Source organism: Hyperolius riggenbachi, chromosome 1 (assembly GCF_040937935.1).
Source record: "Hyperolius riggenbachi isolate aHypRig1 chromosome 1, aHypRig1.pri, whole genome shotgun sequence".
NCBI lineage: Eukaryota > Metazoa > Chordata > Amphibia > Anura > Hyperoliidae > Hyperolius > Hyperolius riggenbachi.
Window position 1 is genome coordinate 238,589,868 of NC_090646.1, and position 16,144 is coordinate 238,606,011.

At 41.6% G+C, this 16,144-nt stretch overlaps 1 protein-coding gene across 3 annotated transcripts in view; it reads right to left on the minus strand.

Moving 5' to 3' along the window:
* Positions 1-16,144, minus strand: part of MTTP (microsomal triglyceride transfer protein) — a 161,536-nt gene that overhangs the window by 79,242 nt on the left and 66,150 nt on the right. For all 3 annotated transcript variants that reach the window (XM_068231823.1, XM_068231816.1, XM_068231832.1), the window contains 2 exons: positions 15,062-15,249; positions 8,559-8,702 (listed from right to left, as the gene is read on the minus strand). In XM_068231823.1, coding sequence (XP_068087924.1) covers positions 8,559-8,702; positions 15,062-15,133 — 216 coding nt within the window. In that variant the 5' untranslated portion in view covers positions 15,134-15,249. The remainder of the gene's footprint in view (positions 1-8,558; positions 8,703-15,061; positions 15,250-16,144) is intronic.

Consider the following 16,144-nt stretch of genomic DNA (forward strand, 5'->3'; position numbering starts at 1 on the left):
TGCAGTAGTATCCAAATCACACCTGAAACAAGCCTGCAGCTAATATTGTCCAATTTTGGTCAGAAACATCTGATCTGGATACTTGTTTAGGGGTTATGGCTAACATTATTAGAGGCAGAGGATCAGCAGGACAGTCAAATTAAATTAAATAAATATGTCAGCCTCCATGTTTCTCACACTGCAGGTTCCCTTTAACCAAGTTTTTTAAATGCATGTCCATTGATCCTTGAAATCACATTATGACTACTCAGCTGCTAGCATTTGTGCAGCTCAGGCTTTGTCCATGAAGTGTTCAAATATAAATAGTGGTGATTCAGAGGATTGCACTGAAGGTCTGTCACCTTTAACTATCCCTACTTTGCTCTTTGAATAAGATTATAATTTCATTATCTGTATCTAGTAGATAAACTATGCTTTCCTAACAACTTCTTGAAATACATAGTACATTTCTGTGAACTATAAAAGTATTTCTTATACTTGATACCAACAGTAGGCATCTAATTTAAAACAGAAATTCACTGCAGCCAAGCCTAGCATATAGAAAATGTGTAATAGGAGAATATTTGAAGACTTTAATAAACATGCTGGTTTGTAGATATCAATAAATATGCATGGGGATATTCCTGTTGCAGTTCATGTACAATGATGATGAATGACTACTCCCTTATGCACTGTAGCAATGGCCTGTGTCAGGAGTTAATGCCCCTGCCTTGTATTTATCATTTACATAATGCTTTGTACACACACTAGATTGTTCTCAGCAAAGGTGGTCGTGATGCAACACTGAAAAAGATTGGGAGTTTGGGGTCATCTTGGATGAGCACAGGCAAAGACCATTGTTCTCCTCCTTAACACGCCCATTCTGCCATGCGTTGTACATCCTTCCCCCTCTATAGCAACAGAACACATTGTTAGTTTGCAGGCTAGAAACATGTCGGTGCAGCACTAAGAGCCGGACTGTCGATTGAGGGATTTCCCTGCTAGTGACTGTGTGTGTACAAGGTTTTACTCTGTTTACATGTTCTACCACTCTTACTTCCCACCTGCACTCGCAATACCTACAGAATTTGTTATGTGTCTACTCATGCTTCCAGCTGATCCATATTAGAGTGGTAGCAGTAATACCCCCTTACCAAGACTGCCTGGGGTTCTGCTTTGCTTGCTGTGCCCTGTTCACACTGAGGTGATGAATTGCAATGGCAATAAAAAACAAATTGATGCAGTGCCACATGAAAAGGAGTTGGGCCAGGCCACACCGCATCACAACTACCCAGAGGAGGAAGAGAAGAAGCCGATCCTGTCGTCCAGACAGGTAAATATAAAAACATTGCCTGCGCCGTTCTGCATAGCTGCATTAGGCAGCAAAATGGTTTATGCTGGCTGAGGATGCCCTGCCATGAGTTATATTAATTGAGGCAACTCGTACAGGGATGTTAAAGAGACACTGAAGCAAAAAAAAAATTATGATATTATGATTTGTATGTGTAGTACAGCTAGTGTTGGGCGAACAGTGTTCGCCACTGTTCGGGTTCTGCAGAACATCACCCTGTTCGGGTGATGTTCGAGTTCGGCCGAACACCTGATGGTGTTCGGCAAAACTGTTCGGCCATATGGCCGAACGTTACCCGAACGTTCGGCTAGCGCTGTGATTGGCCGAACGGGTCACGTGGTTCGGACCCGAACGCGCTCTGATTGGCTGAATGGGTCACGTGGTTCGGGTAAATAAATACCCGATCCACGTCATTTCTCCGCCATTTGTCTGTGGGTTTAGCTTTGGGTAGGCAGGCAGGGTAGTTCTCTCTCCAGCCAGGCTAGCCAGGGTCCCCCGGTCATTGTGTCGCTGCTGGGAATAGTAGTACACCGCTCACCCACACTATATAGCATTGTGTTTACTGCCACTCTGTGTCTCTCTGCTGGGAACAGTAGTACACCGCTCACCCTGTATAGCATTGTGCTCTGTGTCGCTGCTGGGAACAGTAGTACACCGCTCACCCACACTATATAGCATTGTGTTTACTGCCACTCTGTGTGTCTGCTGGGAACAGTAGTACACCGCTCACCCTTTATAGCATTGTGCTCTGTGTCGCTGCTGGGAATAGTAGTACACCGCTCACCCACACTATATAGCATTGTGTTTACTGCCACTCTGTGTCTCTGCTGGGAACAGTAGTACACCGCTCACCCACCACTGTATAGCATTGTGCTCTGTATCGCTGCTGGGAACAGTAGTACACCACTCACCCACCACTGTATAGCCTGTTTATGGAACCTCTTATCTTTATTACATTTATGACTGCATGGCGGCAAAATGCATGCTATCCGCACGCTTCTTGTCCTCATGCAAGGCCTGGGTTGTTGTGTCTCAAAGCGTGGCCTTCTCCTCCTGCGCCTCCTCCTGCTCCATCACGTGTGCTGCTGCTGGGTTAGCGTTGCCGGTCCCTGTTTATGGAACCTCTTATCTTTATTACATTTATGACTGCATGGCGGCAAAATGCATGCTACCTGTGCAAAGAAAACAGACATTTCCCGCATTTAAAAGACAGTTTTCCCTTTGAAACTTTAAAATCGATTTTCTCAAAAACTATAAGCTCTTTTTGCTATTTTTTTTTCCTCTTGTACCCACTCCCAAGGTGCACATACCCTGTAAATTTGGGGTATGTAGCATGTAAGGAGGCTTTACAAAGCACGAAAGTTCGGGTCCCCATTGACTTCCATTATGTTCGGAGTTCGGCGCGAACACCCGAACATCGCGGCCATGTTCGGCGAACGTTCGCGAACCCGAACATCCAGGTGTTCGCCCAACACTAAGTACAGCTAAGAAATAAAACATTAAGATCAGATACATCAGTCTAACTGTTTCCAGTACAGGAAGAGTTAAGAAACTCCAGTTGTTATCTCTATGCAAAAAAGCAATTAAGCTCTGCGACTTTCAAAGTCGTGGAGAGGGCTGTTATCTGACTTTTATTATTTCAAGTGTTATTGAACTATTTACTTTTTCTCTTCCAGAGGAGAGGTCATTAGTTCACAGACTGCTCTGAAAGAATAATTTTGAATGCTGAGTGTTGTGTAATCTGCACATATTATAGAATGATGCAATGTTAGAAAAAACACTATATACCTGAAAATAAAAATATGAGAATATTTTCTTTGCTGCTAAACTTCTAGTAATTATTCATAGTACACAACCAATTTATAATATCATATTTTTTTTTCGCTTCAGTGTCTCTTTAAAAGGTTAAAATCACTAAATAGTGAAAGCAGCGCAGCTTAATGTGAAGGAGTGGCTGCTATGCACGCTTTACATAGCAGTGATCGCTGCTATGTAAGGAGCGTGCCTTCCTTAGCTACATGTGTTGCTTGCATAGCAACGCGCATAACTTTAAATGCAGGCAGTCCTTTGAAGTATCGCTACTGCAATACTTCACTAGTGGCCGCTACTATGTCAATTAACATGTTACTTGACATAGTAGCTGTCGCTAGTGAAGTATCACGGTCGCCAAACAGTGGGCTTGATTAAGGAATCAAGCCCGCTGTTTGGTAGCTTCCTTGAAACTCTCTAAGGTAGATTTTAAAATGACTTCATGGCAGGATTCCTATCATCCTGATTGGCTGGTCACAGTCATGTATCTATACACTGAAGCTTCTCCTTGCACATAAATCACAGCACATATTAGAGTTGAGTCAGAAAAACTATCTCATAAATTCCCTTATTTTTCACCTTATCTATGATATACATTGTCAGCACTTTCCAAGCCCCCCAAAAAATCACTCAAAATCAAGTTGTTAGTTTACTACTCTCATAAACAGCCCCGGGCTGCCCATGAGGCATGATGAGGCAGGTTCCTCAGGCAGCGGAGGGGGGTGCCCAATATTTGTGGGTGTGGGGGGTGCTGAGCTGGAGGGGTTGGCAGCCAGGAAGGGTGGGCAGTGGGCACAGTGGCGGGGAGGAGGTTGGACCCTCTCCCTCACCTGGGTCTCCCCGGTCTGCGCATCCCCTCCAGTTATCATCGCTGTGTATAAATTTCAGCCAGGCAGCAGGCAGGGAAGCAATGACTCACCTCCTTCCATTCCAGCGCTGCGTTCCAACGATCGTCATTTCCTGCAATGCTGCAGACTGTACTGCGGAAGTACAGTGGGCGGCATTGCAGGAAGTGACGTGAGCGGTGGAACGAAGTGCTGGATCATGAAAGGAGGCGAGTCATTGCTTCCCCGCCCGCTGCTTGGCTGACACTTATACACAACACTGTTAGATGGAGGGGGAGCGTGGCCCTGGGGGACCCAGGTGAAGGAGGGGGATCCGACCCCCTCCCCACCACTGTACCCGCTGCCCCCCCCCCCTCCTGGCTGCTACCCCCTCCAGGCTTCCCATACTGGGGGCAATTATACTACACATGGGGGGGAGGGGGCGCATCCTCACAAGTTTGCCTCAGGCAGCAAAACTCCTGAAATACATACCCACAGCATGATGCTGCCACCACCATGCTTCAGTGCAGGGATGGTATTGGCCTGGTGATGATCAGTGTCTAGTTTACTCCAAATGTGATACTTGGAATTCACACCAAAGAGTTCAATCTTTGTTTCATCAGACCAGAGAATTTTGTTTCTCATGACCTGAGAGTCCTTCAGGTGCTTTTTGGCAAACTCCAGACAGACTGCCATGTGCCTTTTGCTAAGGAGTGGCTTTCATCTGCCCACTCTACCATACAGGCCTGATTGGTGGATTGTTGCAGAGATGGTTGTCCTTCTGGAAGGTTCTCTTCTCTCCACAAAGGACCTCTGAAGCTCTGACAGAATGACCATCAGGTTCATGGTCACTTCCCTGACTAAGGCCTTTCTCCCCTGATCGCTCAGTTTAGATGACTGGCTAGCTCTAGGAAAAGTCCTGGTGGTTTCGAACGTCTTCCAAATATGGATAATGGAGGCCATTGTGCTCATTGGGACCTTCAAAGCAGCAGACATTTTTCTGTAACCTTCCCCAGATTTTCGCCTTGCGACAATCCTGTCCAGGAGGTCTACAGACAATTCCTTTGACTTCATGCTTAATTTGTGCTCTGACATGAACTGTCAACCATAGTGTGTGCCTTTCCAAAATCATGTCCAATCAACTGAATTTAGCAGAGATGGACTCCAACTAAGTTGCAGAAACATCTCAAGGATGATCAGGGGAAACAGGATGCATGATGGAAAATCAGATCGGGCCTGTCGGAAATAATCATGTCCCGACCCGTCTATCTGATGGGAAATTGGTACATGGTGTGTACCAGGCATAAAACATCTGGTAGGATGCAGTGGCATTTAAGTTGCTTCCATACAAAGCAGGGTCCCACATGCAATTACTTTTCGCTCCTAAGTTTTCTCTTAGAAGATTTTTCGTCTTGTATGTGAAATATTTTTTCAGCACTCTGCAACTGAAAAAGTACCAAAAAAATAGGTGAAAGGGTGCTATCAAAATAATTTTGAGTATTTTTTGGCTTGCAGTTGTGAAAATATCACCTAGGAAAACACTAAGGTTAAAAAGTAATTCGCAAATGGGCCTAGATGTTTAAAGTGATCCCTTATTCTTTTATTTTTCTGTACTTTCCCTCTACAGCTATTTCTATAATTATCATATGTATACAAAATAGCATAGCGCTCAACAACATTGGGAATATCTATTATCTAAAGTTCAATTGCCACATTGACATATAATAAGTCCTTTCAGAAATATAGGCAAGTCATATAGTTTCATCCAAAAGCCAGGACAAATCTTCATACACTGCAATGTTTCTTTAAAAGTTAACAGTATACGCTCACCAGAGAAAATGGCTAATCACTCAGGATCAGCAAACACGTTTTTGGCCTGGCCAGTTATCACCTCTCCTATCCGCTGAGGCTCTTCTTATACTCATGCACATGTGGAGGAAAAAAAAACTGCAATAGTGTGATACTGCTACAGCAAACAGGTATCAAATTTCCACCAGTGCTCCCCGCCTGCCAACACTGTCACCCAGCGTGCCTCCACCAGCTTAGCAGATGAGCCTCTCACCAGATTCAATGGCCGACCCCTCACAGACCAGCAAACCAGCATATGTATTATGACCTCCGTCTCCAGCAATAAAACCTAGGACTCAAGCAGTGCTCGACATAGCATAACTCAGTTTTATTAATATCAGCTTAAAAAAGTAGTGCACTTACATTCATCTTCATAAAAAATGCGCATATAAAAGTATTGTTTCCCCTCGAGGATATCCAAAAACTTTTTGCTAATAAGTTAAGGGGAGTATTACATTCCGTTTTACATTGATTGGGTTGACTTTATTTCATTTTATTCATTTTTACTTTTTATTGTATAATAAATTTATGGAGAGTCGCTGAGCGGTGTAGTCCGCTCTATATAGTCAGGCAATGTATGCAATGTAGCGCATTGCGAGTGCGCTGCATTGCATGGTGGAATTTTGGGTATTGTAGTCCTAAGAGTGAATGTATACGAGCTGGGTAGGTCGCGTGGGATTATGGGCATTGTAGTCCCCATGAGACCTAATAGGAAAATACAGCAGCCAATAGTGAGTCAGGTAGTTTTCTTGAGGAACGAATGGCGAATGACGCCAACTGAAACAAAGGATCATGTGACTGGGGGGTGGCAACTTATAGCGTCTGCCGGCTCTGAATGGCCAAGCCCCTGATGAGTCGGATGACGAAACTAGTAGGGCGTGGCCTGGAGAGCCGGTGAGACGCTGAGTCCTCGAGGGGAAACAATACATTTATATGCGCATTTTTTATGAAGATGAATGTAAGTGCACTACTTTTTTAAGCTGATATTAATAAAACTGAGTTATGCTATGTCGAGCACTGCTTGAGTCCTAGGTTTTATTGCTGGAGACGGAGGTCATAATACATATGCTGGTTTGCTGGTCTGTGAGGGGTCGGCCATTGAATCTGGTGAGAGGCTCATCTGCTAAGCTGGTGGAGGGACGCTGGGTGAAAGTGTTGGCAGGTGGGGAGCACTGGTGGAAATTAGATACCTGTTTGCTGTAGCAGTATCACACTATTGCAGTTTTTTTTTTCCTCCACATGTGCATGAGTATAAGAAGAGCCTCAGCGGATAGGAGAGGTGATAACTGGCCGGGCCAAAAATGTGTTTGCTGATCCTGAGTGATTAGCCATTTTCTCTGGTGAGCGTATACTGTTAACTTTTAAAGAAACATTGCAGTGTATGAAGATTTGTCCTGGCTTTTGGATGAAACTATATGACTTGCCTATATTTCTGAAAGGACTTATTATACGTCAATGTGGCAAATGAACTTTAGATAATAGATATTCCCAATGTTGTTGAGCGCTATGCTATTTTGTATACATATGATAATTTAGAGTGTAACACACACTTTTCTGCTCAGCGAACCAACAGGGATTGTTTAGGGATTTTTTTACAACTAACAGTCATTTAATATATGTCAATTTGGTGAGGAGCACATAATAAGAATTTTATATATTTCTATAATTACACTACATTATTTCTTTGCATGGAAAACATAAAAAAAGAAATCCCAGCTTTTAGCCCAGGTATGCTGGTAACAATTTATGTAGACTATCGTGTCTCAACCATTGCTACACTGGCCAGATAAGCCTCCCACGGATCAGAAAATGTGAACTCATCTAACCGTGTGACCTTTATACACATATCTTATTTATGAGTTTTGTAGTGATAAATTCAAGGTTGTTTTAGTTCACATGAATAATGAAATGTTTGGAAATGTATAGCCATACATTTCTCCCAGACTTAAATGACTTATTTTTGCATGTTGCAAGTCACTTACAGTAGGTTGTAAAAATCTGACAGATCTGACTGGTTTTGAAGTAGCCTATCTCCTCGTGGAGGATTATCAGTATTTACTTTATTCTTTACAAATTACTTTATTCTTCACACTAGCCTTCCTAATCACTTGCACACAGTTTTGGCACATGGATGGAGCAACTACTGTTCAGTAAGTGCTTTTGAAAATAAAGAATACCCTGAGAATACGCCATGAGGAGATGGACTAGTCCAAAACCTAAGCTTTATGCTACCTACTGTAAGTGATGACATAGGAAAAAAGTAATTAATAGAGCATTTTACTCTGGAATACATCTTATATGTATGCATAGCCATGTATTTTAAATTTTACAATTTTCCACATTAATGGTCTGTGAAATAAGGAAGAAGTCTGTTTTTGAGCAGGAGAGTTTATCAGTAAGTGGGCAATGTGTACAGAGGTGCTTATCGTGACCTTAAGACTGCACTGTGTGTACTCCTGTTCATTATTGCCTGAAGAAGCGGGAATATACCCGCGAAACGTGTTGTATGTTGGAGTATATGAATAAATTTGTTTGTACTAAAACCGACAGTATCATGTCTGCTTCGGGGAGATGAGTCCACCACCGCCTCCCAAGGAATTTTAAAGTTTTTAGATATATTTTATTCTGTTGGCGCCTCTGTTCTCCTTACAATAAATAATAATGAGAGTTTTATTTCAGGTGACATATGTCATCACTCATCAACACAGACACTAATAGGAGCAATGTATGAATTCACTTGTCTTTACCTTTCCATGACTCCATTGTACAAGAACTGGCCTTTCAAGAATAGAAAGGTTATCTTCTCCTAGAAGTTTTGCAGCATTGCTTCCAGTGAAGATATTCTGACCTTGTGGGTGCTCATTGATATTTTCCACTTTAATATTTTTCATCTGAAAACAAAGGATATTAATTAGTACTAACATACCACCCTACTGCAGAACATTCACCTCTGTCCATTGTACATTTTACAGGCAAGACTGATGTTATCCTCTATTTAAATACACTTTCCACTAACTTATACCCTCCTACATTCCTAACGCTAGCCATTAACCCCTCCACAATACTAAATATTGTTGCACTCAATAAGTAGCACAGTTATGCTCGGTACACACAATAAGTTTTTCCTCTCGATAGATCATTTCTGACATGTCCGATATTCCTTCCGATCGATTCTGCGCTCGATTTCTCATAGAAGTGAATGGAAAAAGATAAGAAAAACGAGCGGAAGATAAGAGAATCGAGCCCAGAATCGAGTGGAGAATCGAGCCGAAAAATCGATCCGGTGGAAAATCGAGCGGAAAAACATATCATGTGTTGTACCTAGCATTAACCACTTGAGGACCACAGTCTTTCGCCCCTTAAAGAGACTCCGTAACAAAAATTGCATCCTGTTTTTTATCATCCTACAAGTTCCAAAAGCTATTCTAATGTGTTCTGGCTTACTGTAGCACTTTCTACTATAACAGTCTCTGTAATAAATCAATGTATCTTTCCCCTGTCAGACTTGTCGGCCTGTGTCTGGAAGGCTGCCAAGTTCTTCAGTGTTGTGGTTCTGTGATGAATCTCCCCCCTCCAGGCCCCTCTCTGCACACTGCCTGTATGTTATTTAGATTAGTGCATCTTCTCTCTGCTCTATTATCTTTTACAAGCTGGATAAATCCTCCTCTGAGCTGGCTGGGCTTTCACATACTGAGGAATTACATACAGGCAGAGCTGTTTGCAAGAAGAAAAGAGCAGCCTGAAACTTCAGTGCATGGGAGCAGAAGGGGGAAAGAAACACACAATGATCTCTTGAGATACAAAAGGAAGGCTGTATACAGCCTGCTTGTGTATGGATGTATTTTCTATGTGTGGACATACTGTACATCAACCTACTTCCTGTTTTGGTGGCCATTTTGTTTGTTTATAAACAAACTTTTTAAAACAGTTTTTAACCACTTTTAATGCGGCGGGGAGCGGCGAAATTGTGTCAGAGGGTAATAGGAGATGTCCCCTAACACACTGGTATGTTTACTTTTGTGCGATTTTAACAATACAGATTCTCTTTAAGGACCAGAGCCTTTTTTTCCATTCAGAATACTGCAGCCTTCACGGTTTATTGCTCGCTCATACAACCTACCACCTAAATGAATTTTACCTCCTTTTCTTGTCACTAATAAAGCTTTCTTTTGGTGCTATTTGATTGCTGCTGCGAGTTTTACTTTTTATTATATTCATCAAAAAAGACATGAATTTTGTAAAAAAAATGACTTTTTTAACTTTCTGTGCTGTCATTTTTCAAATAAAGTTAAATTTCCTATACATTTGAGCGCGAAAGTTATTCTACTGCATGTCTTTGATAAAAAAAAAACAACATTCAGTGTATATTTATTGGTTTGGGTAAAAGTTATAGCGTTTACAAACTATGGTGCCAAAAGTGAATTTTCCCATTTTGAAGCATCTCTGCCTTTTCTAACCACCTGTCATGTTTCATGAGGTACTAAAATTCCAGGATTGTATAAAAACCCCCAAATGACCCCATTATGGAAAGAAGACTAGAGATGTAGCGAACAGTTCCCGAACCGTTCGCCGGCGAACATCTCTGAATACATGGGGCATTTACTACTTCCGGGTCGCTCTGACCCGGAGTAGTACGCCTGCGCTGCCCGGCGAAGCGCGTCCTAGATCGCGCTCCTGTTGCCGGGCACTCTCTGCGCATGTGCGTGACGTCATGAACGACGTCACGCACATGCGCAGAGAGTGCCCGGCAACAGGAGCGCGATCTAGGACGCGCTTTGCCGGGCAGCGCAGGCGTACTACTCCGGGTCAGAGCGAAGTAGTAAAAGCCCCAGAGATGTTCGCCGAGCGAACAGTTCGCAACATCTCTAAAGAAGACATCCCAAAGTATTCAGTGAGAGGCATGGTGAGTTCATAGAGGATTTTATTTGTTGTCACAAGTTAGCGGAAAATGACACTTTGTGACAAAAAAAAAAAAAAAAAAGTTTTTATTTATTCTAACTTGCGACAAAAAAATGAAATCTGCCACGGACTCACTATGCTCCTCTCTGAATACCTTGAAGTGTCTACTTTCCAAAATGGGGTCATTTGTGGGGTGTGTTCACTGTCCTGGCATTTTGGGGGGTGCCTAATTGTAAGCACCCCTGTAAAGCCTAAAGATGCTCATTGGACTTTGGGCCCCTTAGCGCAGTTTGGCTGCAAAAAAGTGCCACACATGTGATATTGCCGTACTCAGGAGAAGTAGTATAATATGTTTTGGGGTGTATTTTTACACATACCCATGCTGGGTGGGAGAAATATCTCTGTAAATGACAATTTTTTGATTATTTTTTGATTATTTTTACACACAATTGTCCATTTACAGAGATATTTCTCCCACTCAGCATGGGTATGTGTAAAAATACACCCCAAAACACATTATACTACTTCTCCTGAGTATGGCGATACCACATGTGTGGCACTTTTTTGCACCCTAACTGCGCTAAGGGGCCCAAAGTCCAATGAGTACCTTTAGGATTTCACAGGTCATATTGCGACATTTGGTTTCAAGACTACTTCTCACGGTTTAGGGCCCCTAAAATGCCAGGGCAGTATAGGAACCCCACAAATGACCCCATTTTAGAAAGAAGACACCCCAAGGTATTCTGTTAGGAGTATGGTGAGTTCATAGAAGATTTTTTTTTTTGTCTCAAGTTAGCGGAAAGTGACACTTTGTGAAAAAAACAAAACAATACAAATCAATTTCCGCTAACTTGTGACAAAAAATAAAATCTTCTATGAACTCATCATACACCTAACAGAATACCTTGGGGTGTCTTCTTTCTAAAATGGGGTCACTTGTGGGGTTCCTATACTGCCCTGGCATTTTAGGGGCCCTAAACCATGAGGAGTAGTCTGGAAACCAAATGCCGCAAAATGACCCTTGAAATCCTAAAGGTACTCATTGGACTTTGGGCCCCTTAGCACAGTTAGGGTGCAAAAAAGTTTCACACATGTGGTATCGCCGTACTCAGGAGAAGTAGTATAATGTGTTTTGTGGTGTATTTTTACATATAACCATGCTGGGTGGGAGAAATATCTCTGTAAATGACACATTTTTGATTTTTTTTTACACACAATTGTCCATTTACAGAGATTTCTCCCACCCAGCATGGGTATGTGTAAAAATACACCCCAAAACACATTATACTACTTCTCCTGAGTACGGCGATACCACATGTGTGGCACTTTTTTGCAGCCTAGGTGCGCTAAGGGGCCCAACGTCCTATTCACAGGTCATTTTGAGGCATTTGTTTTCTAGACTACTCCTCAGGTTCCGCCTCTCAGCGCGCATATTCCTCAATCTGTGTGTACTAGAAGGCCCAGCCACATCAGATGCACGCCGCCGCGTGTAAACCGCTGAGCTGGATGCGGAACCAGCTGCCTCGCAGCCAGTCCGCGCGGCGGCTTTTCCGCAATCTATTACACCTTAAAGGACAACTGACTTGAGTGGGTTATGGAGGATGCCATATTTATTTCCTTTTAAACAATGCACATTGCCTGGCTCTAATAGACCTTGAATAAGCATGCAGATCAGATGCTTGACTTAAGTTTGACTGTATTTGCCGCATGCATGTGTCAAATGGGCGAATCTGAAGCAAGAAAGATCAGCAAGACTGCCAGGCACCTGGTATTGTTTAAAAGGATATAAATATGGCAGCCTCCATGTCCCTCTCAGGTCAATTGTTCTTTAAATTTTGACTTTTGTGCAAATGATTTTGCTTGTCAGGGCAACATGGAATGTAACTGTGAATGTGGCTGTGAATTTTGCCATCTGGCCACTGCTGTCTTTCTCTGCATCTGGAAGCTCTTTTCTTCTTTCCCCTCCATATATGAACATGCATGTTTGGCCAAGACTAGCATGTATGTTACCCTAAAACGCTACTTTTTATTTCAATCATTGCACTCAACACCTTTTGGTGTTCTAGATTAAAGCGGAGTGAAACCCAGCATTTCTTCTTTGCTCTATAAAATTATTTACAGCATATTATATGCTACCACCATTTTTTTTTACTAGAACAGCATTCAAAGGGTTACACACAGGACTTCAAAGTTCAGTGCAGAGAAATCTGGACGCATCCAAAGTGGAGATAATGTTATCTTGTGTTTACTTAATTGTATCAAGTGAGGAATGTGACACATTCTCTGACTGTGCATAATAATGAATAAAACCAGTTATGAATAAAATGCAAAGTCAACTCTCAAAGCAAAAAACTGTACTTTTGGGAACTTGTAATTTCTAAGGCAGGGGTCACACTTGTCTTTCAGTTTCTACACTTTGCAGAAAACTGAAAGACAAATGTGACCTCTACCTTACAACAGCTAATGTAATTTATAGAGAAAATTGACAAATTGCGCAAGATGTCAGTTTTTTTTTTGCATGCGAAATCTGCATTAAAGTGTGACCTAGCTCATTGATTAACATGAGTTCTCAGTTGAAGTCAGTTTTTCTGTGCAGAAAACGCGTACGAAAGCCGGTAAGTGTGACCCCTGCCTGAATGAATAATAATACTTATGCACAAATGCAAATATGATAAACGTATGGCATATAAAAAGGAGGAAAACATGTTTTTATTGAATATTATGTCAGGGTTTTATACCGCTTTAAGATAAAGTATTTAATCACAGATGTGAAGTGCCTGGTTGAATGTGACTATATATATATTTTTTATACAATTGAGGTAGAGATTTGAAAACAATGTCATATCTTGATAATGAATTATGTCAAAGGCCTTCAGCCCTATTTAGGGATGGTTGTTGCAGCTTGACATACTGTAGTTGGCCTTTTCAGCCCCTCTTGGGATTCAATTTATTTTGTGTAAAATAAAAACATTTTGTGTAAAACAAAACACACTTATGTACATGTACAAGTTCTATTTAGCATATGACCTTTTAAAGTACTGTTAATGGATCTACAGGATACCCAAGCAGCTCGGAGTGACCCCAAAAGCAGTAGGAAAGTATAAGGGACCAAAAGAGACAGAAAAGCAATGCTTAGGTGGTTTGCTTTCTTAAAACAGAAGGTATTTGCAATGATTCAGATTTCAGTGTGTAACTGTGGTTAATGGATCTAAAACTCAGTGTTTGATAAGATCTTAGTTTGAAGCTTTTTTTTACACTTACCACGTTGCGTCGCTTCCACCTAATGCACTTCATAGCAATGGCCGTTAAAGTCAATGGAACATGACATACTTCCTGCTGATGCAGAAACTGCAGTGCATTACTGCGGACCGTGCGCGGCACCGGACAACATGCTAATTTTGCATTTTGGGTGCATTTGTGCTGCAGTGCGCCTATGCAGATTTTCACATTCCAATTTTTTGTCCAGCAGTATAAACGTGACTAAAGCGTGTGATATTTTGAAGGCAGGTTGCCTCCAATTTCCTTGCCAATACAGTCAGCATATACTATAGGTGTGTGTAATGTTGTGGTGCAATGTGGTGCTGTAGCCATTTTGCTGCTTGCAAATCGCATCACACCAAGTGGAAAAGGACCCTTAGTTGGCTTCAACCTGTCTGACTTTACATTTTTTTTAATCAGTCTATCCCACTTTCCTGCATATTAAGTGATTTTCTGTTTACTGGCTGTATTTAATTCAGTTGGAGGACTTAAAGAGAACCTGAACTGAAAATAAAAAGTCAAAATAACAATACACAGGTCATACTTAACTCCCATGTAGTCTACTACTCAATCTCCTTCTCCTCTCCTGCATCCCATTTCTCCACTGTGATCAATGGAATTGTCTGTCCTCCATTTTGAAAATGACCATTACCCCATAGCAGCTTCCGGGTCAGCACACTGTTAAACTGTAATATCACCCACTTGAGCCATAGGGAAGCATGGACATTACCTTGCACATTCAGTTGTAGCTGACAGCAGCTGATATGTAACTGACAGCAACTTGTATATTTCAGTTGTGACAAAATGTTGTCAGAACTAGAAGGGATTGCTGTAAGAAGAAAATGGTGAGCTTCTGAGAGTAAATGACGGTGAGGTTTGTATGCAATATTCATTTGCAGCTACATCATGTGTTTATTTTAAATAATTTTACTCACTTCAGGTTCCCTTTAACAAACACAATTAAAATGCAAAGATAATTCATATTTAAACACAAAAACTATTTTATGCAAATGCCAAATAAAAGCAAATACACATGCACAGAAGCTATAAATCTGTTTGGGAGTTCTATACACATGCAACATTATTACCTTACCCCAATTCTGATGAGCTGGTCATCTTTGTTGGTTGGGTTTCTCCATACTAAACTAACTTCTACATCTGACATAACTTTGTAGCCCACGCTGTCCTGCAGGGAGCCTCTTGGCTTATCAATGAACACTTCTGTGGCATATTCATATCTATACACTTTGTCGTTGTTTAGTCTTGGTCCTGTGGTATGTACTGTGTAACATGAAAACAAAACAAAATAATAATGTGTGCAGGGATTTAAAGAATGAATCAAGTACTGTACATTATTAAATGATCCAAACATTTTGTAAAGATGGTAAGTTCAGGTGAATAAAGTATGAAATAAATGAAATTCCATGTTCACAGTAACCTTCTTGGGTGAAATGATGAAATCAGGGGCGTAACTACAAATCATGGGGCCCCCCCAGCAAAATTTGATTGGACCCTCCAATATCTGCACCCTTTCCCTTGCCAATACCTTGTGACCCTCACAGCCTGGGGGGTCCATCTTGCAAGGGACCTAAAACAAGAGTGGACATCGTAATCTTCACACCTATAATAAGTGTAGCCACAAAAACACCTGTATCCCTTACAGTTCTGGGCCCCTCTACAGTCGCGGGGGCTGTTTCTGCTAATTATGTCACTGGATCAAATCTTTCTATATCCCATTATGCTAAAAAACTAAAAACTAAACTATACTAAAAAAGGTAAAAATATTGAATAGTAATCTGATTTACAAATTCGTTGTATTTATACTGAGATTGTAATGACTCTGTATCGCTCATGTCACAGGTACATTAAAGTTGGCCGCTAAGTGCATGCTGGTCTCCCCTGCGGCTTGGACTACCGCTTTGCTGGATCAAGGAAACAAAAGCCTTTGCCGATCAATATTTAAAATCAATCACAAGAGAATTTTATTTTTAATAGGTTTTCATTAGATTCGATGTTTTATCATGGTAAACACAAATGTCACATTTTAATAGAAGACACAATAGTTGTTACACACCTGTAACAAGCATGTAGCCAGTGGAGTCAAAGCATCTGATTCTGGGCAAGCGACTTAATGTATTAGAGGCAGAGCATCAATAAAGAAGTCAAGCAACAGGTG